The 16,648-nt window shown below is 49.1% G+C and overlaps 3 protein-coding genes across 3 annotated transcripts; 2 read left to right on the top strand and 1 right to left on the bottom strand.

Annotated features, from left to right (window-relative positions):
• Positions 1 to 592: 592 nt before the first annotated feature.
• On the top strand, positions 593 to 4,550 carry F5147DRAFT_706540 (uncharacterized protein). The gene is made up of 18 exons (XM_041438001.1): positions 593 to 661; positions 709 to 788; positions 849 to 1,238; positions 1,292 to 1,415; positions 1,476 to 1,772; positions 1,852 to 1,880; positions 1,934 to 2,029; positions 2,078 to 2,149; positions 2,205 to 2,213; positions 2,266 to 2,420; positions 2,473 to 2,639; positions 2,691 to 3,066; positions 3,120 to 3,261; positions 3,317 to 3,405; positions 3,466 to 3,681; positions 3,734 to 3,853; positions 3,908 to 4,045; positions 4,097 to 4,550. Exons 2-18 carry the CDS (start codon positions 740 to 742, stop codon positions 4,412 to 4,414), a joined length of 2,787 nt encoding a protein of 928 aa, XP_041290398.1. The 5' UTR covers positions 593 to 661; positions 709 to 739; the 3' UTR covers positions 4,415 to 4,550.
• Positions 4,551 to 5,262: 712 nt separating this feature from the next.
• F5147DRAFT_284016 (uncharacterized protein) lies at positions 5,263 to 8,396 on the top strand. Its single transcript, XM_041429028.1, has 10 exons — positions 5,263 to 5,776; positions 5,828 to 5,941; positions 5,993 to 6,113; positions 6,164 to 6,695; positions 6,759 to 6,892; positions 6,939 to 7,223; positions 7,285 to 7,418; positions 7,466 to 7,773; positions 7,829 to 7,911; positions 7,961 to 8,396. Exons 1-10 carry the CDS (start codon positions 5,304 to 5,306, stop codon positions 8,003 to 8,005), a joined length of 2,229 nt encoding a protein of 742 aa, XP_041290397.1. The 5' UTR covers positions 5,263 to 5,303; the 3' UTR covers positions 8,006 to 8,396.
• Positions 8,397 to 9,587: 1,191 nt separating this feature from the next.
• F5147DRAFT_809501 (uncharacterized protein) lies at positions 9,588 to 12,647 on the bottom strand (the record flags this gene model as incomplete). Its single annotated transcript, XM_041443419.1, has 9 exons — positions 12,191 to 12,647; positions 11,950 to 12,143; positions 11,735 to 11,900; positions 11,535 to 11,683; positions 11,085 to 11,479; positions 10,848 to 11,024; positions 10,663 to 10,801; positions 9,947 to 10,611; positions 9,588 to 9,892 (listed from the first exon to the last, which is right to left on the bottom strand). Exons 1-9 carry the CDS (start codon positions 12,446 to 12,448, stop codon positions 9,588 to 9,590), a joined length of 2,448 nt encoding a protein of 815 aa, XP_041290396.1. The 5' UTR covers positions 12,449 to 12,647.
• Between the last annotated feature and the right edge of the window lie 4,001 nt (positions 12,648 to 16,648).

The following is a 16,648-nucleotide window of genomic DNA, read 5'->3' as shown; positions in this document are numbered from 1 at the left end:
CCCCATAGAATCCGCGTTCAAGGCCCGCTCGGATAGGCTTGAGCCTTCTTCTTCTTTGGTGTCATCGTGGAAAGTCAACGTATGTACTGTATCAGTAGACAAGCGCGCGTTAACATTGACAATGCTGCCGCAGTGGGAAATTCACAGTAATCATCCGTTACGAATGCATCATATAACTCGCGGAAGGTTCCTGAAGATGGTCAACTACTACATATGTGTTGCACACGATGTACAAGCTACATACTTCCTCGGTATCGCGGAAGTCGACAGCTAGCGGGAGGCCTGTCCAGGGCTAGGTACGGCCAGTACGGCATGTGAAGTTGTGAACTCAAATGGCAACAAATGTCCAGCTCCGACACAAGAGTGCCACGCTATAAACATGTCCGCGTCGCAACAAACTCAGACATTGGTTTCACTTTGTCCTCGTGAAAACAACCAAGAAAATATAAGCTGAAAATTAACATGTGTAGTAGTGGGAAGCTTGTAAATATTGGTGTTTTGTGTGAGCCGGCGGGAATATTCGCGCCCATCGGAGTTTGATTACTACGCAGGCTTCTGCCTTTCGTGGATCACACCTTCTCCACCTCGTTTCCTTCATTGTGCAGCTCATACTATCCACACAACAACACAATAAACAGCCAAGACGAGTCAATTTTTTACGGTATTGAACTTGATTAAGGTCAAAGGATATGTTTTGATCCCCTGCAGATTTTTCCTACAATCTTTCCAGCAAGCGCTTATGACAGCTCAGGTTACCCTGAAAAGCGGGGAGAAGGTCAAAGTCAACGGTAAAAATCCAACTCCTTTCCATATTGTCTTCTGACATCATTCTGACTTGAATCACGAAGACCATGTATATTGTTCTCCACCATGGTCTGTTCGAGATGGTACCCCATACTCTATAGCCCGTATCATGGAATTCCTGCCACCGGAAGGGGCAGGCAAAGGCAAAGGGAAGGGAAAGGAAATATATACCCGCGCTCGATTGGCTTGGTATTATCGTCCAAGCGACGTCAGTGATCGTCCGGTCGCAGATTCTCGCCTCCTTCTCGCCGCCATATATTCAGAGATCTGCGACATAAACCAACTTCGCTCCCGGTGCCACGTTTTGCATAGGGATAAAATTACCGACCTAGCTGGATGGAAGAAGCGCCCTGACAGATTTTATTTCAATCGTCTTTTTGATCCTTATATCAAGAAGGAGTTTGATGTTATTCAAGCGACTGACGTTCGGAATTGTACGTACAACTTCTCGTTACCTCCGCGGTTTCGAGTCAACATTTTCCTATAGTGCCCGATCACATCAGACAGGTTTTGACCTCAAGATACGAATACGTGGTAGCTGAGAAAGACGTGGTTCCAGACCTCACCGACACTCTGCGGTTGTGTGCAACCTGCAGTGAATGGTGTGCAAAGTACGTTGTTGATGGAGGAAACATTTTTATTTTGTGCATATACTAACATCATAACATCAGTCCTGACACAGTAGGGTGTGATAGATGCAAGAATTTCTTCCACATGAGCTGCGTACAACCTCCACTTCTGGCAAAGCCATCACGCGGCTACGGCTGGACATGCGCCCCTTGCTCTAAGCGCCATGAAGAGGAGGTAGATAAACATGATGTTCGACATCCGACCCCCGTTACGAAGCCAAAGTCTAATGCGCCTGCTCCACGAGGCAGGGGACGCCCGCGTAAAGACAGGAGCCTTGCGGAAAAGGAAGAAAACGTCGAGATCAAGTACTTTAAAATGTGGCCGTTTCGGTACTTTGGGTAAGTGTATGCGCCTGACCGCATCCCTATCTCGTTAGGTATTTAAGAGCGAAAGCTGACTGCCCATGTTCCCATGAAGGCAATACACAGTGGCAGAAGATACGCTTGGTAAGTTTGAGTTTGATACGGGATGTGTGAAGCTTAGTACATCTGGACGATAGATCCTGACGATCTCATCTTCCCTCGATCTGCTACACGCGTTGGCCCCAAATATCAAGCTACTGTTCCAACTACGCTTGATGTACCCTCGCCTTCAGGTAAGTTTCTTCTCCTTTTAGCCCGGGATGCTGCTCAAGGCAACTTAGATCCGGAACAGCGGGGCGGAGACTATACCGTCGAAGTTCTGAGCGCGATCAACACCTTGACAGATGAAGAAAGTACGTATTTTTAGCCTTCCCTAGGCTTAGGTAAACAACTTACTTTTTTTCGCAGTCGCTGAAAGTAGGTGCCTTATGATCTGGGGGACCACATTTGCTAAAAATACAAATTTCAGTGGAAGCATGGAAGGTGGTGTTGAGCAGAAAACCGGAAAAATTGCACAGTGTCGACTGGCTGACCGAGGCCCTCAGGCGGTTTACTCAGGCACATTTATTGAATCGCGGCTGGTCCACTGTTGATATGAGTGTTATTCCCACCCGTCCAGAGAAGGTAATGTCCCAGATGTGGTTTTTTTTAGTGAGAAAATCTGACTGGTTCACAGTGGAAGAAGGGCGAAACGAGGCATACCGACCGGGAGTGGACCGCAGATGAGGTGACTGCTTTCGAGGACGGCATTTTCCTCTACGGCGCTGAACTTCGGGCCGTACATGACGAAATTGGTACCCGTTCCACGGCTGAGGTCGTGCGGTTTTATGGGCACTGGAAAAAGTAGGCATGGATTATCTTCCCTGATTTTTCTTATTATTCTTTCCCATCCAGCTCGAGACTAGAGGAAGAGAATGCACAAATCAGAGCCGCGAGACTCAAGGCTAAAGATGAGGGCAGAGATGAGTTGCCCTCAGCCACTGCGGCTGTCACCGACCAATTCTCTGATGACGAAGGTTCAATCATGCCTGGATTGTCCAGACACAACAATAGCTGTGGCGCATGCCGTACTCGTGAATCGGAGAATTGGTGGAGGGCCCCCAAGGGCCTTGCTACTGATATTCTCTGTGATACTTGTGGGACGAACTGGCGTAAATATGCGGACCTTAATTTCCGTACAGTCCGCGAGGATGCTCTACCGCCTAGCAAGAAGGGCTCGGATAAACGTGAAGGAACACCCCTAAATGGACCTAGTACGAAACGAGTGAAGGTAATGGCGGACGCGCCCTGGTACTTCAATTATTCATTTTCGTTTTCTCTAAGACCTCAACATCGGCCTCTGTAAATGCGACACCTCCCCCTAATGCCCCAATGGCCCCACAACTGCGTTGCTTGGCATGCCAGAAGAATGGTCCAGTGGGTAAGGTACTGAAGTGTAACCAGTGTCAATTCCGAGTGCATGCAGGTGAGGTCGCTGATCTAATCACGTCATACACTAATTCAACAGCACGAATATACAGCATCATGCGGCGTTCACGTGGACAAGAGCGCCGTTGACTCGTGGATGTGCGACATTTGCCAGAATGAAGAGACCCTGGAATCATCTATGGTAAATCAACCAAAAAAATTGGTTTGTCATAACCGTATGATAATAACTTGTATTCTCTAGCACACTGACTGTTTGTTGTGTCCACGGCGCAAATCCAAGAAGAAAGTTCAATTCCCCAACGCTGATTCATTCTTACGTGCTTCCAAGCCTACAGAAGGACAAGGGTGGGCGCACGTACTGTGTGCTGTCTTTACTCCTGAGATCAGTTTCTCGGATGTGTCGCAACTCCGGCTCGTTGAGGGCATCAGCACCATACCCAAACAGAGATGGGCATCTGTAAGGACGCATCCGTTTCCTTTATCCTTATTTAGTTGACACGATTAAGCAGAAATGTGCTCTATGCGGCGAAACCAGCGGTGCAGTCATCCGATGCAGTGACTGTGTCCGGGAATACCACTCATCTTGTGCTTGGAGGAAAGGTCACCATTTTGGTTTCGAGATCCAACCGGTACGGTTTTTCGTTTTTTTTTCATCGTTTTGCGTCATAGGATAATTATTGCAGGTGCGTCATCCACGTCGGGATGGTATAATCACCTTCAAGGGTGAGACTGGCAACATGGTTCCTATCGTATGTTGCCAGGAACACGAGAACAGCAGGCGGGAACTATATGATGTATGTGAAACGGATGAGACTGGAGAGGTGAGGGATCACAATGTTTCACCTGTTAGAATTGCTGAAGCGGTGCGGCAGACTGCTCTGCAAGTTTACTGCCGGATCTATAAACAGGCGCCTGTAACTCAGGCGCATGCTCTACTTCGGAAGGCTAGGAGACTCGACCAAACCTTGAATATCCGCACGGACGGCGCCTCGTCGGCTGACGTTTCGGCTGAGCCTGCGCTTCAATGTGATATGTGCTCTACACAATACTCCCCTGCATTCTATCCGAGTGGACATTACTCGGGCCGTTGGCGGTGCCACAAATGCCACTTTGAGCACCGAAATGGGGTCGGTGCTGGCCAGTCTCCTGATGATAGTCTTTCCCCCCTTGATGACACAATGGATGGATAGACGCGGGTCTTTTTGAATACCCCATTGTATTTTAAATGAACTTTGTACGATACTAGTGCACTCGTCGTTCAGGAAAGAACATTAATATTCAGAGTGGCTTGATGTTGAGTTATGTAATCGGGATCAATATTGTCACACGATGCAGTGGGACTCAGTTGTGTTGTTCTGCCAAGTATTTCGCTCCGTCGCCGAGCGGCTCAGTACCTGCCACGCACTGAATCGCTGACTCTACTCGGGGCTACTCGAGGCTACTCTTTTCGTTTTCTTGGATGCCTGGTGTCGTTGTCCTTTCCCCATCACCTAGTCTCGCAGGGTTCGGTCCAGACACTCACAGTACTAATAGAGCACACCTGCCTCGACAACTTATCGATCCTACCTTAAATTCTTCAACTATGCACAATGGCTTGTCATCTTTAGGATCTGTCCAGGAGATCAAGGAGCATGCTAAAAGTACTGCGGAATGCAGTAAAGGTTTTAGTGCCAAAACACTCATTGGGTCGGCCCGTTCCCAGATACAACTGGCTCGATCCAAGGACGCCGCTCGGGACCCAAAGGCAGCTCTGCATGCCTTCTATATCGCAGCTAACCTGATTGCGATTTATACGGAGCACCCCAGCTATGCCGCAGACAGGGTTAAAGGGAGCCCAATTTACAATGAGTTCCTACAGTTCTTCCAGGTTCGCACTATGTCTTCAGTGTAGAGTACCATCCAATGATATCATCCACAGGAAAACAGTAATTATCTGAACCGCATCAAAGGTCTGGAGGCTGAACTTGATCTTGAGAGATCGACGACAACGTGGGTGCTGCACCCAACAGATTGACCCTCGTATATATTGACTCTTCTTTCTTCCATAGTGTTTCACCTCATCAGGGAGAATTATCCAATATGAAGTCGCTCGCAGATCGGATGAAGATGCTTAGTCAAAATGGACTCGTCGACCCCACGACGAAACGCTATTCGCGGGAAGTTGCTCCTGGGACTCCTCCTCCCTTGTACCTGCCGGATCCAGTCCGCTCTAATCGAACGTCTCCCTCGTTGTCCTCGACTGTTGTCCTCAGTACCTCTTCATCCGCATCAAACTCTACAGCACCTTCACCATATGCATTTGTCCCGCCGTCGTCACTGGGGCCGCCGTCCCCGACGTCTACTGAATCGTCAGAGACGGGGTTTGATCGAGTTGCTGGTGGAGTCGCTGCAGCCAATGAAGTGGAAAAACCAAGTGCAATCAAGGATCTAGGAGGTATATCAACATTCGAACCGGCTTCCCACCCCTGGAATCCTACAACAAATGACGTGCTGTCTGGCATACCCTCATCACCTGAGCGCCGGTTTCCGGAATTGCTAATGGACACCTCAGGGTAAGCATTCACTCTTCGAGCCTGTGTCCAATATTGATATTTTGGTACTAGGTCAACTTTCGAATCAGCTTTACGCCCCTGGAAACCTTCAACAAATGACGCCCTGTCTGGCATACCCTCATCACCTGAACGCCGGTTTCCGAAATTGCCGAACGATTCTCCAGGGTAAGCTAAACCTTTTCCATCCTGCGTCTAGTATTGATGTACCGGTACTAGGCTATTGCTTAAGTCCCACGATTCAGATACATTAAGTGACACTCCCGCTTCCATAAGCCGCGCGAACATTCTTACGCATATCCCGTCATCCATATCATACAGTTATAGCCGTCCTGATAGTGTACGTGGCATTTACCCTAATTTGATTACACGTTGCTCATTGTCCCACAGACACCCCGCACACCTCCCGTGATACCCCATTCTCTCGCGAACGGTTCTGCAGCGGCATTCACATCGATCCAATACCCCTCCTTCTCAACCACAAGTCATTCCTCTGCTTCGAGGTCAGGGGCCACGTCCTTAATCTCTCACCCCCCAGCGATTCCACCGCAAGCGAGCATCAACCACTCTCCGCTTGTCCGGAGGCGAAGCGACTACGTCGAACAGGGTACTGGCAGTGCGTCGTTTAGTGCTCGCCTCCCCATCGACTACCCCGATCTACCTCATTCTCACATTATTCGCCCTCCCCCTCCGGTTGCTTCCTCCTCGTTCCAACGACATCATTCGCACTCGCAGTCCTATTCCGTTAGCACGCTTAAGGAGCCTCCCAAACCGCCTATAATAGCGTCTGATTATCCCGTGACATATTGGTCTGACATGCAGATTGTCACGGTTGGCCTCAAGAATTTGGGAAATACATGTTACATGAATGCTACAATTCAGTGTCTCAGTGCCACGGTGCCATTCGCGAGATTCTTCACTGGTATGTATGAATGTCAAAATCTACATTCAAATGAAGGGCTTATGGGAGATGACTCTGATATAGAAGGCCGGTGGAAGAAGGCTGTCAATGCGGTCAACCCCATGGGAACGAAGGGGAACCTCGCATCGGCGTTCGCAACTATTCTCTACGAAATGTCACATTCCGAGCTTCCGCATCTGATCCCCGCTTCGTTCAGGGTAAGTTTGTTGTCTTCATTGGTGCACAACTGACTTCGTCAGCAAGAAATCAATATGTACACATGCTCCTCAATTTTCAGGATCTGACCAGCATGACTCGCAAGAATTCCTCACCTTCTTACTTGATGGTCTCCATGAGGACCTCAATCGTGTCCTTCATAAACCATCCAACGGAACGACGCCTGAACGCGAGGCCGAACTGGAGCGGCTTCCTCAGTCGATTGCCAGTGCACAAGAATGGGAGATTTACCGAATGCGGAACGATTCACTTATTGTAGATTTCTTTCAAGGACAATTTAAGAATCGGTTGGTGTGCTTGACATGTCGTAAGGTGTGTTTGGAATCTTCTTAGACATTCTCAAACAATTGACAATGCTTGCGACATCATGCAGACATCGACGACGTATAATTCCTTCATGTACCTTTCGCTTCCCATGCCTTCCGTAAAAGGCCTGTCCAAGACATCCCTGCAGTCGTGCCTAGACGCTTTTGTTAAAGAAGAAGTACTTTCGGGAACGGAGGCTTGGTATAGTGTCGCGTAATTTTATGGCATTGTTCTCATGTCATTACCAGGCACTGTCCGCATTGCAAAACCTTGCGTAATGCCACCAAACAGCTCTCGTTATCACGCCTTCCACCAATCCTGCTCATTCACCTGAAGCGCTTCTCGCACAAAGGGGTATTCACAGACAAGATTGAGACCGTCGTCGACTTTCCTCTCAAGGGTCTGGATCTGACGAATTACATGCCTCCAGCTCTACCCCCTGGGATGCATAAAGGTTCAGCGAATGGTATTGGTGATCCGCGAGTACAGACGCCACCATACAAATACGATCTATACGGCGTGACGAATCATTTTGGAAATCTAAGCAATGGACATTGTGAGCTTTTTTGCTGTTGCTATGTTACCTTTTTGTCAACAACTCGGGTGTCCAGATACCGCTTTTATCGCTTCTCGTGGAGGATGGGTTTATTGTGACGACAGTCGGGTCATGCCAACTGACGCCAAGGACATTGTGGTAAGCTTTTGATATGCAGGTTGAGACTCGAACCTGACGATTTTCTTAGGGACGCCCAGCATACGTGTTGTACTACAAGAGAATCGAATCATAGATCAAATCACTATTTAAGATGCTTATTTGGATGTTTATCTCCTGGAGTCAAATCAAACTTATATCACTATACTTGCTGTCATCCCCTGTAGCTCGCCTGTCGACATGACGTTCCTTACTATTTGTTTCTTTTCACAGAATTTTCTTAGTCTATGTGTACTCTCACATCAATAATGACATTTACTCTCGGAGCCGGGATAGACTACATCGATCTATGATGGACCGGTCATGGCAGCCACAACGCGCTTCGCGTAGTGAATACTTGCTGTTCGGGAGGCCTGGTGATAGCTTGTGATCAATAAAGTTGAGAAACGCATCGTAGTAGCAAATAAGTATTGAATACGATGACGTGGCGGCCGACAACTTACAAGTCAATAATATCTCGTTAACGAGTGAATTCAAAAGCACATACCATAGTAGGCTCAAGGAATAACGACTGGTTCCCTTCTATTGGTCTTCCTACACGAGAAAACCGATCTGCCATGATCCTGTACTTCGAGTCAGATGGCAGGTTTCATCACACCAGATTCAGCATATTGATACTGGTCCTCGAGTTGATTCAGTGGGTGAGTGTTGGAGGTTGAAACTCAGTCAAGAATGGATCCTGTTGCATACTAGTTTCAGAAAGAACAGAAAAAGGACTGACAGGGGCAAATCCATGACGAGTCTATCATGATGGGGGCCCATTGGGGGGGAAGAGATCTTAGTGACTAGGACGATCTCGAACCCATTTCTCGATGAATCAGAATGTGCATCACAGAGCTGTGGAGAACAATAGCACTAGCATGCGTGTAGTGAGACACGCAGAAGATGTGAAGTCATTGACAATAGCTTTATCATCGATAACTCATCTTCGTGCGAAAAATTGACGGTCCCACCGGTGGCGTTTGCAGTCCTCGCTTAAGACTGCAAACTTGTCACGTGACGACTCAGCCACAGCGCTCGCTTCCTTCCTTGGCTCGATTGCCAATCGCGCTCCACCTGGACCTGGACCACCGACAATCAGCACAATCAGCACAATCGGCATCCAAGACCCGTTGGCCAGACGATGGGTCTCGCTGGTGGTGTATATCAGTGAGGTGAGTCACCTGATGGTGGGGTAGTCATGCATGATAGTACTGTTACTAGAGTACAGACGTCATGCATCTTGTACTGCTATCCTAGTCTGTCATTCATGCATGGTATACATCAGGCTACACTGTCCCTTGCCATGCATGGTGTCTTGGCTGCACCCCCAGTCTTGCATAGTAGTGTCTTGCCGTCATGCATGATAGCCGCCGCCTTGCATAGTGTCTTGCCATGCATGACAGCCGCTGCCTTGCATGATACCCGCAGTGTTACCCCATGCATGACAATCATGGCACCATACATGACAGCCGCAGTCTTGCATTGCGTCTTGCCATGCACAACAGCCGCTGCCTTGCATGATATCATGCACGACGCATGATAGTTGCCTCCCACGGTGACCGACGCCCACTGTTGCCTCTCACGGTGACCGACACCCATACCACACTGAGAATAGCAGGCCAAAATGCATCATAGTAGATAAAACGTGACTACTGTACAAGCATGTATCTCAAAAATCAAACAGTGAATGTTGCTGTGTCGATGCTTGTTGCTGCTGGGAGGGTAGGTGTCGTCCACAATGCCTGAAATTGAGCCGATAAAGCCCTGCGCAGCGATGCCTGGCGTTCGGCATAGGCCTTCAAACCTTCCCTCAAGCAGTCATCCAAGTGTTCTGAATCGCGGCCTTGTCTTTGACACCACCACCAGTCTGCCTGCCAGTCCAGGAATGCAATGACCCGCCGTTGCTCCTCCTTCAGCAAATCGACCTCCTCCTCCCATCGCATCGTGCGCGCGCGCGCCTTGCACCATTCGATACGAAGGGCTAACCATAAGCATGTCTGTCAGTGCAAGCAAATTGAAAAATATTAGGCCTTACCATCATGTAGGCCAACACTGGCGTCCTCTGCCACCCCCGGTGTCTTCCAGATCCACGACAGGTGTCTCATCCCCTCCGTCTCCTTTTCCCACATGTCCTTCAACGATTTCAGGTCCCTGTTGCGATTGAGAGGCTTGAATATATCTTGCCAGGCCGGGCCTTCATCGAGAATCTGCGCCAGAGCAGTGAGCGCCGCCCTCGCAACTTCATAACGCTCAGCGGCCATGCTGACTTTGACATCGGTCTTATTGATAGTACTTCTTGCGCGGGTATTAGCTGCTTGGCCGACGATGTTGTTATCCTTGAATTTATATAGGTGTGAGCGGAGACGCAAAAGATTTCGAATGTCCTTTAACGCATCATTTGCTTGGGCGTAGCGTAACATCCATTCGAAGCGATGAAGCTGAGTAGGACACTGTGTGTCTGGGCCGACTGCAGATGGTAGCCACAGATTAATAGCTTCGACAGCGGGTGTTGCATCCGTAGAGGAGCGTGCACAATCTTCATTGGCGCGTAGGCGAGACACGAATGGCATATAAAGCAATTGGATCTCCTGCCACCCATCAACTTTCCTGCGTAATGTATTGGCATGCAGCTGGACCTTAGCGAGTTGGTGGTCGGTTGCATGGGCGCCGAGTGCTGCTATCTCATGTGATAAACGTCGTCTGTGTGCTCATTAGTTCTTTGCTCGTGAATTCACGAGCTGGTTAACTTACTGTTGATCTTCTAGGTCAATTGCGGAACTGATTAATACCGAGGGGGGGACTTCTGCATGAAGGGAGACATTTGTGCCAGACTCAAGTTCTGCGGCTTCAATACGTGCGAGTTCTAGACGAATAGCAGCCTGTGTCTTGGCTAATAAAGTCAACGGAGAGAAATTGAAACGAACAAAAACACATACATGCTACTCGGACCTTGAATGGATTTGGCTGCATGCGATCCAGTTCCCAAGCCTCTATGTCAATTCTCCATTCGGAAATATCTTGTGCTTGCAGGCAGCTTTCAAGTTCCAAAAGCTCGCGTTGATGATCGGCTTTTTGCTCCACGGCGTTTGCTAATTTTCGAGCAGTGAGTCGTCCTAAGTGCAATATTGCATCATGATTAGTAGAAAGAACAAAATGCCAACGACAATGCTTACCAAGCTGGACAACACGCTTCCAATTCCAATCACCGAAATGGTCATTGAGTGTATCACGCCGAGAGCCTGGGCCCATCTCCTTGGTGCTTGATGCGATCGGGTTAATATTAGCCCACCCGCGTTCCGGAGCTTCGCCATCAGTACGACCAACATGCCGAGAGAAATTAAAAGAAAAATCAATCTGGCATGGCTCGATGTGGGCCGGTAGATGGAATTTTGGAATAAGAAAGTTGACCTGTTTGTTGTCGTGATCCAGATGAAACGCGGAAGGAAGCTTTGACATCCGTGACCACAGATGCTTGGACCATTGACACGCGATATCGTATGATATGTTGAGAACGATGACGTCGTGGTGTTTCATTGCCGAAAAAAATAGGTAATCCATATTAATGTACCTGTGCAGTGTTGTAAGGCGGTAGCGTGACAAAATAAACAATGGGGAATACATACTTCTCGCCCTTCTGTAAGTCACCAACTGCGTTGCGAAGTTTCATATTGTGCCTGGCACAATCCACCGTCCCAACACCTGTAGCGGCAAGGCCTCTAGACTTCTTTGTATCGGCCATATTCACAGCGTTGTGACTGGCGCATGTACTGCGCTATCGGTGACTGAGTTGTTTGCAACAATCGTTGACCAAAAAAAGACTTACCTCCTGGTTCCGGTCTTTATTGTCTTCTAGATATGATTTGTACGCCTTCTCCTCCACAAAATACGACCATCCCTTACTGACTCCAGGATCAACAATATCACTTGATACCAACTTCCGCTTCAGACGGAAGTTGGCATCGATGCCAACGAATAAAGCATACAGCCATCTGTGTTTGGATTAGAAGGTAAAGAATTTTGAACCAATATGGAACTTACCGCTTATCAAGCGAGGCGTTCTCCCAGTTCTCCGGCAGGTTTTTTCTGGGGTGCGGACAGGCAGGGCAGAGCACTGCGCACTGTCCAGGCTCTGTTGTCACGACGCCATCCGGACAGTGTCCCCGAGCGAAACGTTTGAGCAACTTGAGGATTCGCCATTCGTGCACTACTCGCAAGAATGTAGGATAACGGTCCTGTAGTTCTTGTTATCACAGTGCTTCGCAATAAGTAAATAAAATACCTTTGGCAGATCCATGCCCGTATTGTTGGATAAGCGCGCGAGGGCTTGATAGAACTCAAACGCGGAGGCTTTAGACTCAAAAGACAGTAAGTGATACTGTTCGAGCACGCCGAAAGTAGCCGCAGTTTTGGGGTCAGTAACGGTTGCTGGAAAGAGTCGAGAGCGTAGCAGTTGCTTAACGTGTGTTTGCATGGTCCCACAAGCACAGAAATCCAGTCCCACTTCATGTATTCCAGTCGAGTCGATTATTATATTCATAGGTTCCTAAATGTGCTGCCAGGTTCAGGTGCACTGGAGAAGCTCATGAGTGCTCCATTGATGGTGATAGGTATGTGCCATCTTTGCCTGGCCCTCGAGACTCACCAAATCCCTGCACCAGGTACCAACATGCTCCGTTCATAATTACAGGTGCGCTGGAGAAGCTCATGAGTGCTCCATTCATGATTATAGGTACGTGCTGTCTCTGTCCAGCCCTCGAGACTCACCTAGGGAACTGCACGGGTAAACCCCTGGGTATTGGAGGCCATACCCGCACCCGCACCTGGCAAAAACCTGTACCCGCTCTGACGGGTACAGGTTTTTGGCGGGTACAACAAGCTCAGACCCCTACCCACACCCGCACCTGTGCAGGGTTTACCTGCGGGTACCATAGGTATCACTGCCAGTGCTTAGCACATATGTCCAGCACACGTCAGTGAATGCTGACATGACTCGAACATATGTGGATGGCACAAGGAGGAGTGGAGGCACAGCGTGAATGACGGACACGTCGAAATAGACACTGATGTTGTGGCAGGTGGTGTGTCGCTGTAGAGACTCATGCCTCTCATTGTGCAATATGGCAGTTTTCACTGGGGAATACATGGCACGAACTTGTAGCATCACTCTGTGTGCTACCTGCAGCTATCTCTATATGAGGCGCAGCTTTCCCGCGCAATGCGCGCCATGCGCGCGTACCTTTCCCGCGCTTCACGATGTATATGCGCGCGCGCTTTCCCGCGCTTGAGCGCCCTATAGCGCCAGCCATCCAGAAGCATCCATCCACTGTCCACCAAGTTCCCTAGTGCGTATATTTCCATTTCTCACATTTGCTTATCGTTCCATCTTTATTTTTATCATGGACCCTTACTTACATATATCTTTACATACCTTACTCGGTAGCACTTCGGCTCCGCATGACAGCGCTTAGGCGCCATACTTAAGCGCCAGCAGTACATACACAAACTGACTCTCCCACCAGAATGACAGAGGACTTACTGGTTACTACCCACTATTTACCTAGCAGAACATAGTAGAAATCTATTTGTTTACACCTCGCATCTCTCTTCTCTTGTCTTACATCATATCACCACTTAAGCAAACTCACTCTTACTCTCTCTCATATCTGTATACACGCGCACGCTTTCCCGCGCTTCGCGCCATACACGCGCGCATTCCCGCGCCTTGCGCGCACCTGCGCTTTCTTGCGCTTCGCATTGGCCAACCAGTAGCGCTTTCAGCGCATACCTCTAGATCCTTGCTGCACTCGCTTCCCCTTTAGGGTTGAACGCACTTGTCGTCTCAAGTATAGCAGACTAGGCAACGCGCGACCTTACAACAATTATAGATACAGTCAGGAGCATTGTTCGTGCCTTGCTGTATCGTTGAACCTTCAACTGGAGCCCACCGCGAGGGGAACAGTCAGCAAGATCTAGTTCCGTGCACCTTTGCACTTAGCGCCATTTAGCACATATAGGTCAATCTCTTTGCATTTTCACAAGCTAACCATTTTTAGTCGCGCTTTCTCGCGCCTCGCGCGCGCGCCTTTCTCGCGCTTCAATGCCTTATAGAATGCCCATCCGTGGCACGACGAACGCGCCCAAGTTTGATGGCACTACAGACAACCTCGCCGAGTTCATTGACGCATATGAGCAGCTCGCTGATGAAGCAGGACTCCAAGGACTCAACCGCATCAAAGGTATTATTCGCTACCTTGAACGCGATGATCGAGAACTATGGGGAGGCATGCCTGAAGCGGCAGTAAGCGATTACGACGCCTTCTTAGATGAGGTGAAGGTAATGTATCCAGGATGGGATGGCAAGAGACGCTACGCACTCGCAGACTTACGTGCCATCACACGAGAATACGCTAACAAACCTATGCCCTCTTGCACCGAACTAAGCAATTACTTGCGCGCATTCAGGAAGGTTATGCAGCCACTTATGGATGAAGACCGTATTGGAAAGGCCGAACGCGACCGCTTATTCATGGAAGGAATCCCTAGAGATGCTCAGCCGCAAATTCGCTTGCGCCTTATGATCAAGTTCCCCGACCACTATCCACATGACCCATATCCGTTTATGGACGTCTTTGCAGCCGCACAGTTCCTATTACCTGCGCGCACTTTTCCCGCGCCAAGCGCGCCAGTTAACGCGCCTGTAGTAGTGCCAATTGTGAACTTAGTCCCAGCGACCGCGCCAGCGCAAGCACCGGTGCAAGCCATGGTAACCAAGCGCAAAGATCAATACTACACGAGCCGCGCAACGCAGGATACGTCCACTAGCGCTAGTGTGACAGCCGGACTCTTCTATCGTGCATCCTCAGATGCTGTACTTGACAAAAGGCCACCAGTTCCTATCCTTGCGCCTCGTGCGCACGATTTTCCCACGCCTTCGCGCGATTCACGCTCGCCTGAACCATCAACTGCGCCAGCACACAAAGCTATACCAGACTGCATCGCTTTAGATCACGAACTCGAGCGCGCGCCTGCGAAGCGCAACCAGAAGCGCACTGCAGGCGCCTCTTTGCCCCCATCATCATCTCTTTCTTCACCTGTTTTTCACGCTGACAATTCACATTTGCTGCCCATGTCAGCATCAATCGCATCGCCTTTAGTCAGGGATGACTCTAAACATCTATTGCACATTAATGCACCGCTCAAATCACGCTCGCCTATCGCTATCGCATCACCTATAGTCAGGGATGACTCTAAACATCTATTGCACAATAACGCGCCCATTGTGGAAGTTATTACGCCATCGCTTGAAACACACTCGCCTATCGCTATTGCATCGCTTAAGGAAGAAATCTTGCCAATTGCCCCGTCACCGTCACCGCTATCGCCGTTCACATCGCCAGAGGTCAGGGATGACCCTAAACATCTATTGCACCTTAGCGCGCCTATAGAGGAGCCTTCTACCGCATCAGAGGGTCAAGTTGCACCTCGCGTCAACCAGACTTTGCCTCTGGTAATTCCATCTGTCACTAACGATCACGCACACATCGCGCTTTTTGCTTCTAGTGACTATCCCTTGCCAGTAAAGCATCCGTGCATCACACTGCCCAACCACCAAGCAGAGCATGTCTCAGGCGACCCTGGGATGACTCAGGCGCACCATATTGCGCCTGAGAACGCGCAATGCGTGCGCCTAGAGGCATTGTATAGTTTCCCTCATCTCATTTCGCGTTTTTTGTCCCTTTCATGTTTAAAGCTCTTAAGGAGCTATATGAGAATTCCAAACACTTTAATTTCATCTTCGCACCAACCCTTGTTCACGCGCCATGATCGCGCGCATCGCGCGGTAATTCCCGCGCCTCGCGCATTCATAATTTTAGCAGAGTTTTCACACTATCGCATTTCTATTGTTTCTCCCCTTTTAAATCACATTTCTGTTATTCAACACAAAATATATTCCAATCAGCCATCCAGGCGCGCCTTAGGCGCGCACCGGACACATACATATGCGCCTAACTCCCCCATCATCATCTTCAACTTCGCACTTTCCACATTTATTCGCATTCTTCATGTTTTTGCTTACCATGTCAATTTCGTTCCTGCACACCCTGACGTGCACTATTCTCTTTCACCTATGCGCCTATTGCGCCTTGATAAACCACCCTTACAGCCCATTCGCGCAACATTTGCGCCTAATTCCAAACTATATATGTCTCTCGCTAACACATTTGCAGAGAAATGGCCGTTCCTTGTGTGTTCGGCCAATATAATCGAATTCGCGCGAAATCGCCCCAAGGCGCGCACATCGCGCGCATCCTATCAGCTTGTAGAGCACCTCTACACCCCTTGCAGCGCCTCCCATTGGCGCGCCTTCAACCTGCAGCGCGTTGTGCAGGAATTCATTCTGCCAGTTACTAGCCCGCCTCGGAGTCACAATCAAAAAGGCTTGATGAAGAGGAACCAAGCACCCCAAGCGCGCCAGCCTTGCGCCTTCTGACCCTCGCCTATGCCACACACACCACGCGCTTCAAGCGCTTCAGCTGCGCACCAAAGAAAAACACATACCATTGCTGTTTCATAGGATACCGTTCGTTTTACCCTGGGTTTCGTCCAGTGCTCTTTCATTTTTATTTTCTCTCATTATAACACCATCCAAAGGACTAATAACACACAGATATATATGCATATAGGGATCGCCTAGAAGAATATAGAAGAAAAAAAAACACCAAAACAACCTTAGATT

This window comes from Suillus discolor, assembly GCF_016758755.1.
Source record: "Suillus discolor strain FC423 chromosome Unknown F5147scaffold_45, whole genome shotgun sequence".
NCBI lineage: Eukaryota > Fungi > Basidiomycota > Agaricomycetes > Boletales > Suillaceae > Suillus > Suillus discolor.
Note: the sequence above shows the minus strand (reverse complement) of the source record. Positions and strands in the feature narration are given on the sequence as shown.

Coding starts and splice junctions, on each gene's coding strand:
- F5147DRAFT_706540 (XM_041438001.1), top strand. CDS start 740: ATGACAGCTCAGGTTACCCTGAAAAGCGGGGAGAAGGTCAAAGTCAAC. Junction 789..848: donor GGAGAAGGTCAAAGTCAACG/GTAAAAATCCAA, acceptor TGAATCACGAAG/ACCATGTATATTGTTCTCCA. Junction 3,067..3,119: donor CTAGTACGAAACGAGTGAAG/GTAATGGCGGAC, acceptor GTTTTCTCTAAG/ACCTCAACATCGGCCTCTGT.
- F5147DRAFT_284016 (XM_041429028.1), top strand. CDS start 5,304: ATGAAGTCGCTCGCAGATCGGATGAAGATGCTTAGTCAAAATGGACTC. Junction 5,777..5,827: donor TTGCTAATGGACACCTCAGG/GTAAGCATTCAC, acceptor TTTTGGTACTAG/GTCAACTTTCGAATCAGCTT. Junction 7,912..7,960: donor CTGACGCCAAGGACATTGTG/GTAAGCTTTTGA, acceptor CGATTTTCTTAG/GGACGCCCAGCATACGTGTT.